Consider the following 12,777-nt stretch of genomic DNA (forward strand, 5'->3'; position numbering starts at 1 on the left):
GAGCCACAGCCAGACCAGACAAAGCATCAGGAAGGCCAAGAGTAGTTAGTTCGGTCATTTTATTTCAGATCCTATCTGAGGTAGGGACAGACAGATCCTGTCAAACTATTTATAGCTTGCCATATTCCAGGGTATTAGTGGAATAACAAGAACAGCTACACTACACACACTTTATCAATCACTTGAAGCTATTCTATGACAATTCAGCAAGCTGAAGTCAGGAGAGAGTGAGTGGTTACACAGAACCATCACAGCATCAGTCACTCCCCCAGCTCTTCCCTACCCACCCTGTAAAGCTGCAGCTCTGGCACACACAGGTGCTTCCTCTCCTCAGCAGCACAGAGACAGCAGCACCTTCCCCAGAATGACACTGGCTTGAAAAATCAGCCTTAACTGACTTGAGACTGGTTGACAGGGTGGGGACATGCAGCCTCTGGTTCCCAGTGCCCAGCAGGGAGGAGAGCAGGAGTGCTGGGCAGGGTCACTGGGCTTGTGTCTTGTCAAACATAGTAGAAGACAGCTCCTACCCACAGCTTTAGAGATCAGAGGAGAAAGAACGTGACCCAGCACTGGAATAATACGTAATTTGTGCCTCTGAGATCGGCCAGAGCTGATTTGGACTGACGTTTTCCGCAATTCACTGGGCTGTCACAGCAGAAATTCAGTTTGCGATTGGCTTTAAAACATCACAGATGAGACAGAACACTGAGCAGAGAGATCCAGGCACGTTACCAGCTGTCTGTTCCCAGCTCACCTTTGCACAGCAAACTCAACAGCATGATCTGTGGGTTATCTTGGCGTTCCTTGCTCAGCAGCCACCTTTGTCCAGACCCTCTGCCCATGATCTCAGCTGAGACCTCACTGCAGCGATGGACTCTTCCTGCAACTGGAAGGGCTTTCGCAGGTCTCTGCACCCAGTATAACACTACGGCAGATCTCAATTCCGAGATAACTCTAGGATTTACAAAAAACCTCCTCCAGCAGATGGGACTTCACACCCACCAAGCTGAGCATGAAAGGCTTTGCTGCAGAAAAGGGCTGCCAGAAACAGCTTCCCTGCTCACCCTATACTCCTTCCACTCACCATGATGCTGGAGATGGCAGCAGATGCTCTCTCCTGGTCCTACATCCCTTTCAGTACAAACCCCCTCAGCAGGTCTGGGAATAGAGCAGTTTCAAAGGAAACTGGTGAAGGGAAGGACTTCATTTACAACTGGAGGCCATTTCTGGATGACAGACTCCTTCAACAGAGGAGAAAAAGGCATGAAGTGTTAAGAGAAGATAAATCTTAACTCGCAGCATTAGCTCCACTCCAGTGAAGCCCAATACAGGGGCTCTTAGCAGTGGTGGTCCAACAGACCACACGGGCTGAAGATGGAGCTGGGGGTGTACAAGCAGACCGACATCTGGTAGCTCACAGTCGTCAGCAATGACTGGTCCTGCCCAGGGCTGGGAAGATCAAGGAACAGTTCCAATGGTCTTGAAGTTGTAAAGCTTTCATTGCCCGCTCCTCACTCACACACTGTGTGTCCATCTGCTCAAGGAGCTTCAACCCTTGGCACTCACAGTCTCTCCACTGTCCTGAGGCAAAGGCTTTTCCTGCCTACCAGAGACCTCCACCTCCCTCCCCACAGCAATGGGGAGCAAAGCCTGGTGCTGCTGTGCCTGCTACTGCTCTAACCCCGCCCTGTCTGGGGGAAGAGCTTGGCCCTGTTTGTGCATCTCCATGAGAACTAGAACAGATTAGCTGTAATACTGGCTTTTAGGGGAAAAAAACAACGCTCAAAGAGCCTAGGAGAACAGCTGCTAGGCCACCAGCATGCCAGATGCAGAACTGGAAGGTTTCAGAACAGGAGGAAAGCAGACAGTTCCCACCTCCTGTGGGGGAGCAGCTCCCCCAGCAGTCCCTGCTGTGCCAGGGGTACAGGGAAATACGGGTGGTCACGGGAACTGTGATTTTGTGCGATGTAAAAGCATGAGAGCACTGTCCTGACAGCACCTGCAGTCCTGCTGTGCAGGTCTGTCGTGACACCTGGTGGCCAGAGGCACCCCTGCAGCACCTGCCACCAGTCTACCCCGCTTCTTCTTAAGGCTAAATTAATGATCTCATTTCCATGACCTCAGATGAGTGCAGAAACAAGGCAAGAGAATGGACACCCCAGCTAGGACACACAGAATCTCTGAGCATCCCTGTGGTTTCAGCAGCAGCTCACAGTTCTGTCCCATGCTGTAACCTGCCATGCAGCTTTGTAGCCCCATCACACTTCTGTTTGGATTAGAGCACAGCCTGGGAGAAGTGAGAGCGAGTTGTGGAGCTGCAACAGGGACACATGGAAAAGAAACTCATTACAGAAGCCTACCAGACCTTTCTGATATTTTCGGGGCTGAGCCAGGGTTTCATTATTGTAATCACATTTACACTCCAAGTTAGCTCCCACCCTCCTGAAGACCCAAACCTCCATGTCCAAAGAGGTGCAGGTGACCACTGCTGGGAGCCAGGCTTCACATCTGTATGTTTATTATATATACACATCCTGGGGGGGGACACAGGAGCTCCTCCCGCTGCACAGTTTTGTCAAATGATTGTCCATGCTGCTTGGTCAGGCTGCAACATCACTCTTCCCACGGGCTCATATCTGTGTCAATGGCCACGCAGTTATAGGCGGCATAGCGCAACTTCTCTTCACATATCTTGGCTCTGGGGATAGCAGGAGAAGGGGGAAAAAAAAAAGACAAGAAGTTGCCATTGCTGCATTTGCCAGCCGAGAGGACAAGATGCTTTCTGAGATGGATGTTATGCTTCAACAACTGCTCACAGAGAGGATCACAGCAGATACAAGGTACAGCTGGGGGCACGTACATGTGGCAAAACGATGGGGCCCTATGAGTCAGCACCAAGGTTAAGAAGAGACACAACAGTCCCCTAGATGCAAGGAAGCACCAAAACTTACGTGGCATAGTTGGGCAAGAAGAGGGTGCTGGAGCAGGTAGACGACTCTGGCAAAGCATCTGTTGTCTCAGAGCTTGGGGAGAAGGTGACAAAGTGGTCAGAACCAGTAGGCCAGCGAGGCAGGGGAGACCAGACCACACATTCCTTTGGTGTGCGATCTGTCTACCCTGCAGGCTGGAGAAGAATGGACTCACCCCATCTTATCTGGATAGATGTAGATTCGTGCTGGAAGGCGACTTCTGCCGGTGACAAATCTGAGAAAGCGGCTGCGATCCTCTGTGAAGGAAAAGCAAAGAAATCAGCAGGCCCTAGAGAGATGCAAGATGCAGTACAGACACCTCCAGGTATCCCCAGCACTAGTGAGCAGCTCCGTTGGCACATCTTCTTGCTTCTTCAGCTCCCATCTGTTCCCCAGGCAACAGTGAGGGGGGTTTCACCCTCCCAGTTCCCAGCCAGCACGCAGGGGCTGTCATGGCACAGAATAGCAGAGACGGAGCAAATCACTCACCATTTGTGAAGTTGTTGAGCGCTTCCCAGAAGTACTGAACACGGGTGTCCAATGGCTCAAAGTCCTCAAACCGGGCTGGCAGAAAGGACACAGAAAAGGAGTTTATATCCAGACCCACATCTCGGCTCCATAGAGGCTCAGGTACTGGCAGCCTAGGGATGCCCCTGCCTCTACTCTGAGGCCAGATACGGAGACAAGGGGCATCCCTGCCCAAATCAGCACCCAGCTAAAGGCAAGAAGTATACAGGTCCACATTCTCACTGTAATGAAGGCCAATATCTGCCTCCCACACCTCTCCTTGTCCCAGCATGGAGAGAAGACAGTCATCTTGTTTTTCAGGGAGAGTTTTCAGTAGAGCCCTTCACTTACTGAGCTTCTTCAGAGCATCAACTGTGACTTCAGGGTCTCCACAGACTTTTTTTTCCAGCTCCTGCCAGGTGAGGAGGTCAAGAACAGCTTGGGGCACCACCTTCAGCAGCCCAGCCTGCATGGCCATGATCTGAAAAGGAGACAGCGCACAGAAGTAGCATGTTGTGTCTGTTTCCTTGGGTCGCGGTTGAGCCTAGGGACTGGACACAAGCCATGTGGCTGCTCAACAAATGCTCCAAGGAACCTGAAGTGGGGAACAGGATCCCACAGCGATGCACCCCAGTTCATAGAGGAAGCCCACGTCAGAGCTGGGAATAAAATCCCATGCTCCCCATGTTGCTACAAGCCACTTTGCTTCTCAACAACTCCATGGGCTCCAGGACCTCATCAAAAAGGACTGCCTACTCCTGCAGTAATAAGCACGGGAACACTGACCACAATGCATTTTACCAGAAACACACTGGGGTGGTATGTCTCTGTGAACTCAGTGACCACTGATGCTACAGGACAGCATTACCTGCTCCTTGCTCTCCTCCAGCCGAGCCCTCTGCACCAGGCGGATGAACTCCTTGCGGTCCTCGTAGCGCACCACGGTGCTGCTGCCATTGGGAATCAGCTCCACCATGTGTTGGTCGCTCAGCACTGTCGTGTAGGTCAGCTCATTCCCAAATTTGAACTCAAATGTGTCTTTGTCCATGACTTCCATCATGTCCAGTAGCTTCACCTGCCCCAGGCCCCAGCTTGTTAGAGAGATACCCAGTGGGCAGTGGTGTGCCCAAGCCCCCACGTCTTCCCTTCCCAGACAAGGGCTGGAGTAACTGCAACAGCAGCACAACATGAGATATGCTGCCCTAAAGCTGTTTAGCAGACCTCAGGGCATTGCGTGCTTGAAGCACTAGTCAGCATGGCTGCATCTCTATATTAGCTACAGGATGCATTAAATGCTAAGAGTGCCCTTTTTGTGTGTGTTTCTTTGACACATCACAGGAGGAAGCAAGTACAAATGAGGACAGAGACACAAATCACCACCTTGCTGAGTGCCACAAGGAATAGGAGAGGCACAGCCTCCCAGTCCCTCTCACCAGCACGGAGTCCACAGCAGGGAAGTCTTTGCTCCAGCTGACCTCCTCCCCTGTTAATTGTTTCCATACGAAACCAGGAAGATCCAGGACCTGAAGGAGAACAGGGATTTTGCTGAGCCTGTGTGAAAGGAGACATCCCCAAAGATGAAGATAGGGCTCAAGAGTGCAAACACAAAGGAGCTTCCCTGCTCCCCCTGTCCACATGCAGCTCATCATAGCTGAGCAGAGACCAGACACCCTCTCCCAAGTTCCCAGCAGTATCTCTCAAAACCCAGGCTGTAAGCTCTCCTAACCACTCAGCCCCAAATCCTGCCAAACACATTTTTGCCAGTGTGTGATCACAGAGCCCTCCCATGCTCCTGTTGGACAGGCTGCAGAAGGGGCGTAACAACTCCCTTTGAGGCAAACCTCCATGCAGGGACGGGGTTGAAAGCTCACCAGAAACTCCTTGCCCCTCAGAGCTGCTCCCATGATCTGCCCAATCCACTCGTACTTCGGGAAGTCTCTACAGGAGGGGTTGGGGACGTACATGTCCCTGGCTTCTCCAGTACCATTACCCTGAGAGGCAAACTCCAAGTCATGATCTCAGCACAGCATGAAGCACCACAAACTCAGTTCCTGCAGTGCCTCTGGGCACTTCTCACAACAAAAGTGGGATAAACCCCCCACACTCCTTGGCAATATTCCTAGCAAGAGACACATTTTCAGGCATTTGTCAGCATATCCTAAAACGAGACGCCACAAAGCAATCTACCCAACCCTACATGAGGAAAAGCTTTGGACCAGTGAAAGTAGGGACATCCCCGGCATGCAGGGGGACAGGGATAGCACTGCACTGCAAGGCACAGCAAGATCTGCCTCGAACACCTCAACCCACAGCACCTGGTTCGACGTGCGCACAAAGAAGGGCAGAGGCACGGGGGTGTCTGCCGAGCTGGGACACAGCTCCTCTGACATGTCCGCCAGGCTGTCCCGAAAACCGCCACCTGCAACCCCAAAAGAAAGGCATGTTTAGGGATGTGAACTCCCTGTGTGCTGATCCTGAGAGTTATGAAGCAAAGATGGGGAATTCTGGCCAACGTGGCCCAGGGCTGAGCAGAAGGCTTCCCTCAGAGCCTTATGGCACCAGAGGAAATAAAGATGGGAGAAGTAACATCCCTGCCTGGCTTGCAGAGGACAGTCAGAGGGAGCATTTGCACTGTCAAAGCTGCCGTTAGCGACTCATGGAGGTCTGGTCCCCATCCCAGTAAGTAGTACTCCTTATCCAGGACATGGCCATGGGTAGTAGGACAAGGCAACCTGCCTTCCCTCTCTCCTCCACAGGCAGTAACACTGGGAGTAAACAAGAGCCCCTACAGCAACAGTCATCCCATCAACCCCCAGCTCTGCTCCAGAGCAGCCCTTGCCTCACACAGCCCCTACCTTGGTCGATGATGCCCTCTGCGATGAATTTGCACTCCCACCACTGGTCATAGCGCAATGGCCACCTGCAGAGAACCAGGCACTGCCTGAGGAACTGCTCAAAGCCAGCGAGATGCTGGGGAGGCAGTAGGCACAGCAGGGATACCAGGGGACCAGGGTGGACCAGCCTGGGCTTAGGAGGGGACAAGATCTCAATCTCCAGAGACAGCAGCATCCTCAGTAGGAAGGTGACACCTTGGGCAACAGGCCCTGGTCCCAAAGCTGAGCTGGCTCCTGCCCCAGTAAACCCTCTTCAGAGTACAGGACACACACAGGCTTCGCAAACACTCTGCTGTGACAGAGGACACAGCTCCCAGCGCTGCATTATTCCCTCCCTCCCCCAGACACTGCTTACCTATAATCTAGAGACTTTTCAAACTTTTCCGAGGGTTTCAGGCCTTCATACACCTGCAACAAGCAGAGAAGATCAAGGGTGGTTTTCCTTCCCCAGGGGAACTGGCGCCAGGTAAAGGCAGGAAAATGGAAGAAATCTGTTTTGCCTCAAACCTTTAAATACTGACTGAAGATGATCTCTAAATGGTCTTGGAGCCCTTAGTTTTTGGAAAGGGAACATAAATTACAGTGTTAGCCACTGTATGGAGCTTTCTGACCTCAAAGGTACACCGAACACATATTAAACCTCACAGCAGTCTAGGCTGTTTGTGCACACACAGAGCAAGAGATCTTTTGGAGATGGGGGGAGAATGACAATAAGAAGATCAGCATTGCTGTAAAACCACAATACAGGACTATATGCAGCTGCATTATGATTGTCACACAATAACTCTTCACTGCCCTTTTAGTGTAATGAGATTGTTATGCTCTGCATTAGCAACATGCCACAGAGAACATCCAGGATAGAGCGGAGACTTCAACTCAGAGATCCCAAATCCCTCCTAGATGTTATTCCTGGATACAGGATCATCAGCACATGTAATTGTAGAGCCTATGAGTCATGCAAAGAGGCCTTGAGGACTCAGGTATCTCCAGCTCCATGCTGTCCCTTCCACCCACCTCTATGTGGTTAATTTTGGTTTTGGGATACCCCACTCCCCCCAGAGCAGCAGGGACCCTTCCAGAAGGGACAGTACCTGGGTGAAGACAGCATTCTTGCAGCTGGGGTCCAGGGCAGGGTTGTCTCGGTGCTCCATAGCCAGGCGCCGGTTAATATAGAGTCGCGGGATGAAGTTGGGCTTGCTGGTCTCCGAGTCCTTCAGACACTGGGTAATGAGAGCTGTGCGCCTCTTGGACAGCAGCAAGAACTGCTTGATGTGCTGCCGACAGGTATGTTCAAAACATCAGAAGTGCCTAGTGTCCAAAACATGTCACCTACTTCCTACTGAAGCCACTGCACTGCCAGGTCTCCCTGCTTCCCAGGGCCAATGCCGTCCACACACAGCCACGTTCTCCTCAACAATATTCGCTCTGCCTGATCCACCGCCTCTGAAAGACTTCACTTTCTGGTTTAAGGGAGATACTGAGCCAAATGTGCTCTCCATCAGTCATCATCTGATGCGCACACTCCAGCGTTACTTGGACTCTCCTTCGCTCTCACCAGAGCACTGGTCTTACTATTCCTTCTATTTGTAATCAAACTAAGCTCTTCTAAGCAAACAAGAATCTTCAAACACTTTGGGTCTTATGCTGAGCTGGCACAGGAATTACGGTGCTGTTCAACACCAGGCCTGGAAACACAGAACAGGTCTAGCCCAGCAATGCCCAGCACGTGTATTTCAGGAGAGGATCTAAGGAAATCAAACTGGAAGAACGAGCTCGGTCTTATGAGAAAGATGAAAATCAGAAGCTTACTAAAGCCAGCAAGAAGTTACTGGTAAAAGCCTTGCTGTTTGGACACAGCCAGCTTCAAAACTGCTGGCAGCAAGTGCAGGAACAGAGTGTCCTGGGCTGAGAACTCAGAGGGGATGCGTGTCCAGCTCACATGCCCATGGCTGCTATGGTCCAAGTCCTTTTCAAGGTGAAGTGCTCTGGTGTGATTTTACTTGCTACCCCACAGCTACGTGTTTCCACATCAGTGTTTTAGCAGGAAACTAGTCTCCAAACAATATCACCTTTCACAGCTTTAAGGAATTGAGCTCAACCAGGTATTTCCCTTGAGCTGCTTTAAAGGTAACGAGCACCGACTGCCTCCTTTGCCACAGCCCAAGCACAATCGCTCTGTCAGACTGAGGCCCCACAAGAGACAGAGGGAATCGCTCACCTTGAGTTTGCTGAATGTGCCAACAGTGTGGTCCCAGGCTGGCACCAAGTGATGCAAGACACTGTCCAGGATCTTGATGAACCTAAATCCCAAAGGAGAAGGTATTGCAACACAGGAAGGACAGGGATCTGCACGAGCATATTCCAGACCAGACATCCCTGGACACAAGCAGAAAAGCAACAGCTGATCCAAACCCAACCCAGGGTGGTCTTTTACATTACAGGGTCTTTGGTACTGAATTCCCACTCCATGGGAGATAACTGTAGTTATCACCCACCCCTTGCAATGGACTCTGCATGCACCTGCCCCACACAGATGTGCTGCACTTGCAGCACACAAAACACTCTGAACTTGAGCTGGAAGATTCCTTTTAAAGTGTTAGGTAGCTACCCCAGAGAGCCCACTTTGTTCCCAAATGACTGCTATTTTCTCCAGGGTCTGGGATGCCTGTCCCAAGAGGACTCACATAGCTTTACAGCTTCCAGCCATACTCGTGCTGGAGATGACACCAATCCCTGCAGGCAATGCCACCCCACTGTCTGTCCCCACCTCCACACAGTACCTTTGAATGAGCACAGCCCGTCGGTACAGCAGGTCAGGGTCTGTCCCTTCTAGGCGAGGGTAGCGCACTAAATTGGGCAGCTGGAACATGTCAGCACTAAGCCCCAGGTCCCTCTGCCGGGAGGATTTGATTTTGATGCCTCGGAGGCGAACGTCAATCCCATCATCTGTCAAGGAAGACCAGAAATTATATGCTAGGACCATGAGAAATCATGCCTTCCAGCGTGCTAAGTCTATACGTAAAAGCATTAGGAATGTGACCAGCTCCACCAACTCTGAGGCTGGGCACTGAGAGCCTGAAATTCCACTGGGAAGAAGAAGCAGGAGATTTATATGAGGGGAAAGAAAAAAAAAGTTGAAGGTTGAAAAAAACGAGATGAAAGTAGAGACCTTGAAGACCTCCGGGTCACCCAGGAGGTTCCCATCTTGTCTGAAAACAGCCTGCAGGACCAAGTACAATCCATGGGAACAAAATCTGATTGTACAGTATCTTCCAGGTGCATTATGGATATGGCCGTAACACCCAGCCCTACCTCTGCATTCCACAATCCGGATCTCGATGACAGGCAGGTGTGTTGTCATGTCCTCAAGGACGCACACATCCCCAATGTAGCTCCTACAAAAACATGACAGACAAGGGCTGCAGAACTGTTCCCTTGCCCACCCTGACGAAAATCACTTGGCCACTTTTAAGGGAAGAGGGTTTGCATCGTTCAGAACTACAGCAAGAACCCAGACCCACTTGCCTAGAATGTGGCCCATGTTGAATGCCTGAACCTGCTGATGCCTCAGGTCTGGGCGACCTGCTCCTGATTGGTCCCCAAAGCACACCAGGAAAGCCCTGATGGTTGTGCTATCTGCTATCGTAGGCAGAGTGAACCCACAGCTCAGAGATGGAAAACGCCTGTCCCAAGGCCCTGGGCTCTTTAAGTCATACTGCCCTCCCCACCTCCATCCACTCACTCATCAATGCTGACATCGTTCAGTTTCTTCAGATTGTCCCCCTCACCCCCGTACACGGCGACCCGCTTGGGCATGAAGTTCTCATCGGTGGTATCCACTGTCAGCAGGAGCTTCCTGCAAAAGGAAGTATGAAATGAGGAGAAAGTAGCTCTGCATCTGAACATCCACTGCTGCTCGCCCTCGCAGCCTGGCCACGCTTGTATCAAGCATACGCAGACACTGCTGGGACCCCTGGGTACCTGTGATGACGCTGGCTAAGACCCCTTCAAGCCCAGAGCCTGAGCAAGGGCCGAGGGGTATGGAGGGCTGGGCAAATTTGGGCCATGATGGACTCATGCAGAAAGTGGGGGCTGCAGGGCCCACTGCACCCATGAACCAGTGCAGAGGGGAGAGGTGCCTCACTTGACAATGGTGCCTTTCTTCATGTTGAGCCGCACCCAGTGCTGGCCCTGGGACCCGTCACTCTCCCAGTATGTGTCGGCATGGCTGTCGGTCAAGCATGACACATTGAAGTCCTCCTGCAAGAGAGTACTGAATGAAATGAAAATCAGATAAGGGTAGGACTAACTTCCCCTTAGTGGCTACTCTCATAATGAATCTCAGAGCCAGAGGGCGTCAAACTGGCCTGTTCCCTTTGCTGGGCTGCAGGTAGACACAGGGAGTACAGATTGCACAGTACACTGGGGCTGACCCTTCGTGGTGCTCTGGGGTCATACACACTGTGCAGAATACCAAACCCTTCCTAAAATCAGCTTAGTAGCTAATATTAGCATTTGCTTCTCAGACCACAGCCGCTCCAGGGGCCACATTACACAATACACTGCATGATGCTCCCCTCTGAGACCAGATTTCTCTCCCACATCCTCAAACACAGCCCAGCCCAGAGCATCACACCAAGCATGACCCACACTCCCCAGCCCCATGGCACAGCAAGGCTGGCCCGGCCTTCTCCCTTTACCCCCCTGTAAGACTCACTGTGTAGGATGAGACATCGATGCTGTCCACGTACTGCTTGACGCTGCCTAAGTTCTCATCCTCCTTCCCAATGTGGTCATACAGGAAATGCACCAAGTCTTCATCACATTCATAAGTCCATGTTGGGGGCACAAACCTACCAAGGAAAAAGGGTTAACAGGTCTGGAGAGTCAGGGACAGCCAAGTTAAAAGGTCAGGGAAGGCAGGTCCATGTCCCGCTTGCCTTGGTCTTGCTCTGTTTCCTGCTTTCTGGAGGCTTATCTAGGACAAGTCTGCACTGAGCAGAGCTGATCCTCGCTGCCTGTCACCCCCCTCCTCCCCCCAGTCTGCAAGAGACGGCCGTCTGAGCAGCCCAGGAGAGGCAGTGGCTTGCACCCAACCACAGCAGAAGTTGGGGAACAGCACGTACCGAAGCTTCTCTACTGCGGCCTCATCCTGCTCCATGGGCTTGGGCTTTGCTCCGAGGCGCAGGGAGTATGTCAGATCCACCACCTGCTCCCATCTGAAACAACCCAGGGAAGCGGAGAGTGAGAAAATCACAGGAAAAGGAGATGGTGGTCAAGGAAGATTTGCGCTTAAAGCCCCACTATGCTCCATCCTCCATCACCTCCAGCATCATCCACCACCCTTTCCGTTCTGACCATCTCTGCTTCTTCCAGCCCACGCTCCACCGGGCAGGTGGTGAGCACAGTGACCAAGCGAAACTCAGCTAACCCCACATCTGGCGTCCCCATTGCCTCACTGACACGGAAGAAGCGGCCAAGCAGGCTGAGGGTCAGCGCAGCAAAAGCCCAGGCGGGGCCAAGGGCCGGGGTGAGTGGGCGTGGGAACCCCCTGCCCTCTGCCGTGCAAGGGGGAGCCGGGGAGGGCGGCCTGGGGGGAGCGAGCGGTGGCCCCGCACCTGATGACGGGTTTATAGTCCACCCCGAAGAGCTGCTGCTGCCGCTGGATCCGCTCCGTGGACTCCACCGGCACCAGCCGGTCCCCGCCGTCGGCGTGTTTGCAGACCAGCACCCAGCCCTCCTCCAGCTCGCAGCCGCTCCGGTACTCCTCCAGCTGCTCCTGCGGGGCAGCGGCTGCCGTCAGCGGGGCCCTGGCCGGGCAGCACAGGCCGCCGCGGCCTCCCGGCGCCCCCCGCGCCGTTACCTTGCTGAGCTTGACCCAGAGCCCGGCGCCGTTGCAGTACTCCTCGCCGGTGGCGCGGAGGCAGCCGCCCTTCCGCACCTCGATGGTGGCCCGGGCCGCCCGCTTGCCGCCCCGCGCCGGCCCCGGGCTGTCCCACACGCTGAGCAGGCTGCGGGCGGCGGCGCTGGCGGCGGCGGGGTCCTTGCAGATCTTGTACTGCACCTCCCGCGGCACGTAGCAGAGCGCGGCGGGCAGCGCCTGGGCGCGGCGGAAGCACTCGCTGCACTGCAGCAGGAACCGCAGCCGGCCCAGCACCTGGTGCGGCGCCTCCCCGCCCGCACGCATCGCGCACCGGGCACGGCGGGCAGCGGCCGAACCCCGACACCGGCGGGGTCGCTACTCGCGGGTTTACGGCAAACCCCGCCCGCTGACAAGGCAAGATGGCGGCGCCCAATGGGGCGGACGCAGGGCAAGATGGCGGCGTACGGAGCAGCGGGGAGCTGGGCGGGATGGTGCCGCACGGAGAGGGTGGGGCAAGATGGCGGCGTACGGAAAGGCGGGATTA

General features: G+C 53.6%; 1 protein-coding gene across 2 annotated transcripts; it reads right to left on the reverse strand.

Moving 5' to 3' along the window:
- Positions 1 to 71: 71 nt before the first annotated feature.
- LOC136002590 (E3 ubiquitin-protein ligase HECTD3-like) lies at positions 72 to 12,635 on the reverse strand. Of its 2 annotated transcripts, XM_065657794.1 has the most exons (21): positions 12,234 to 12,634; positions 11,989 to 12,149; positions 11,497 to 11,589; positions 11,088 to 11,223; positions 10,515 to 10,630; positions 10,113 to 10,226; positions 9,683 to 9,765; positions 9,151 to 9,316; positions 8,589 to 8,670; positions 7,462 to 7,644; positions 6,726 to 6,778; positions 6,332 to 6,396; positions 5,792 to 5,895; positions 5,348 to 5,467; positions 4,910 to 4,999; positions 4,345 to 4,551; positions 3,828 to 3,957; positions 3,459 to 3,533; positions 3,145 to 3,226; positions 2,952 to 3,023; positions 73 to 2,698 (listed from the first exon to the last, which is right to left on the reverse strand). In XM_065657794.1, exons 1-21 carry the CDS (start codon positions 12,555 to 12,557, stop codon positions 2,614 to 2,616), a joined length of 2,541 nt encoding a protein of 846 aa, XP_065513866.1. In that variant the 5' UTR covers positions 12,558 to 12,634; the 3' UTR covers positions 73 to 2,613. The 2 variants fall into 2 exon arrangements, with proteins under 2 accessions (XP_065513865.1, XP_065513866.1); XM_065657793.1 differs by having other exon boundaries at positions 72 to 2,698; positions 11,989 to 12,635.
- Between the last annotated feature and the right edge of the window lie 142 nt (positions 12,636 to 12,777).

Source organism: Caloenas nicobarica, chromosome Z (genome assembly GCF_036013445.1).
Source record: "Caloenas nicobarica isolate bCalNic1 chromosome Z, bCalNic1.hap1, whole genome shotgun sequence".
In the NCBI taxonomy this organism is placed as follows: domain Eukaryota; kingdom Metazoa; phylum Chordata; class Aves; order Columbiformes; family Columbidae; genus Caloenas; species Caloenas nicobarica.

Excerpts from the sequence above, each read along its gene's own strand:
- LOC136002590 (XM_065657793.1), bottom strand. The coding sequence starts at position 12,557 with ATGCGTGCGGGCGGGGAGGCGCCGCACCAGGTGCTGGGCCGGCTGCGG. Across the intron at positions 11,590-11,988 it reads GACTATAAACCCGTCATCAG|ATGGGAGCAGGTGGTGGATC; the intron begins GTGCGGGGCCAC and ends GGGTTGTTTCAG. Across the intron at positions 11,224-11,496 it reads GCCGCAGTAGAGAAGCTTCG|GTTTGTGCCCCCAACATGGA; the intron begins GTACGTGCTGTT and ends TTTCCTTGGTAG.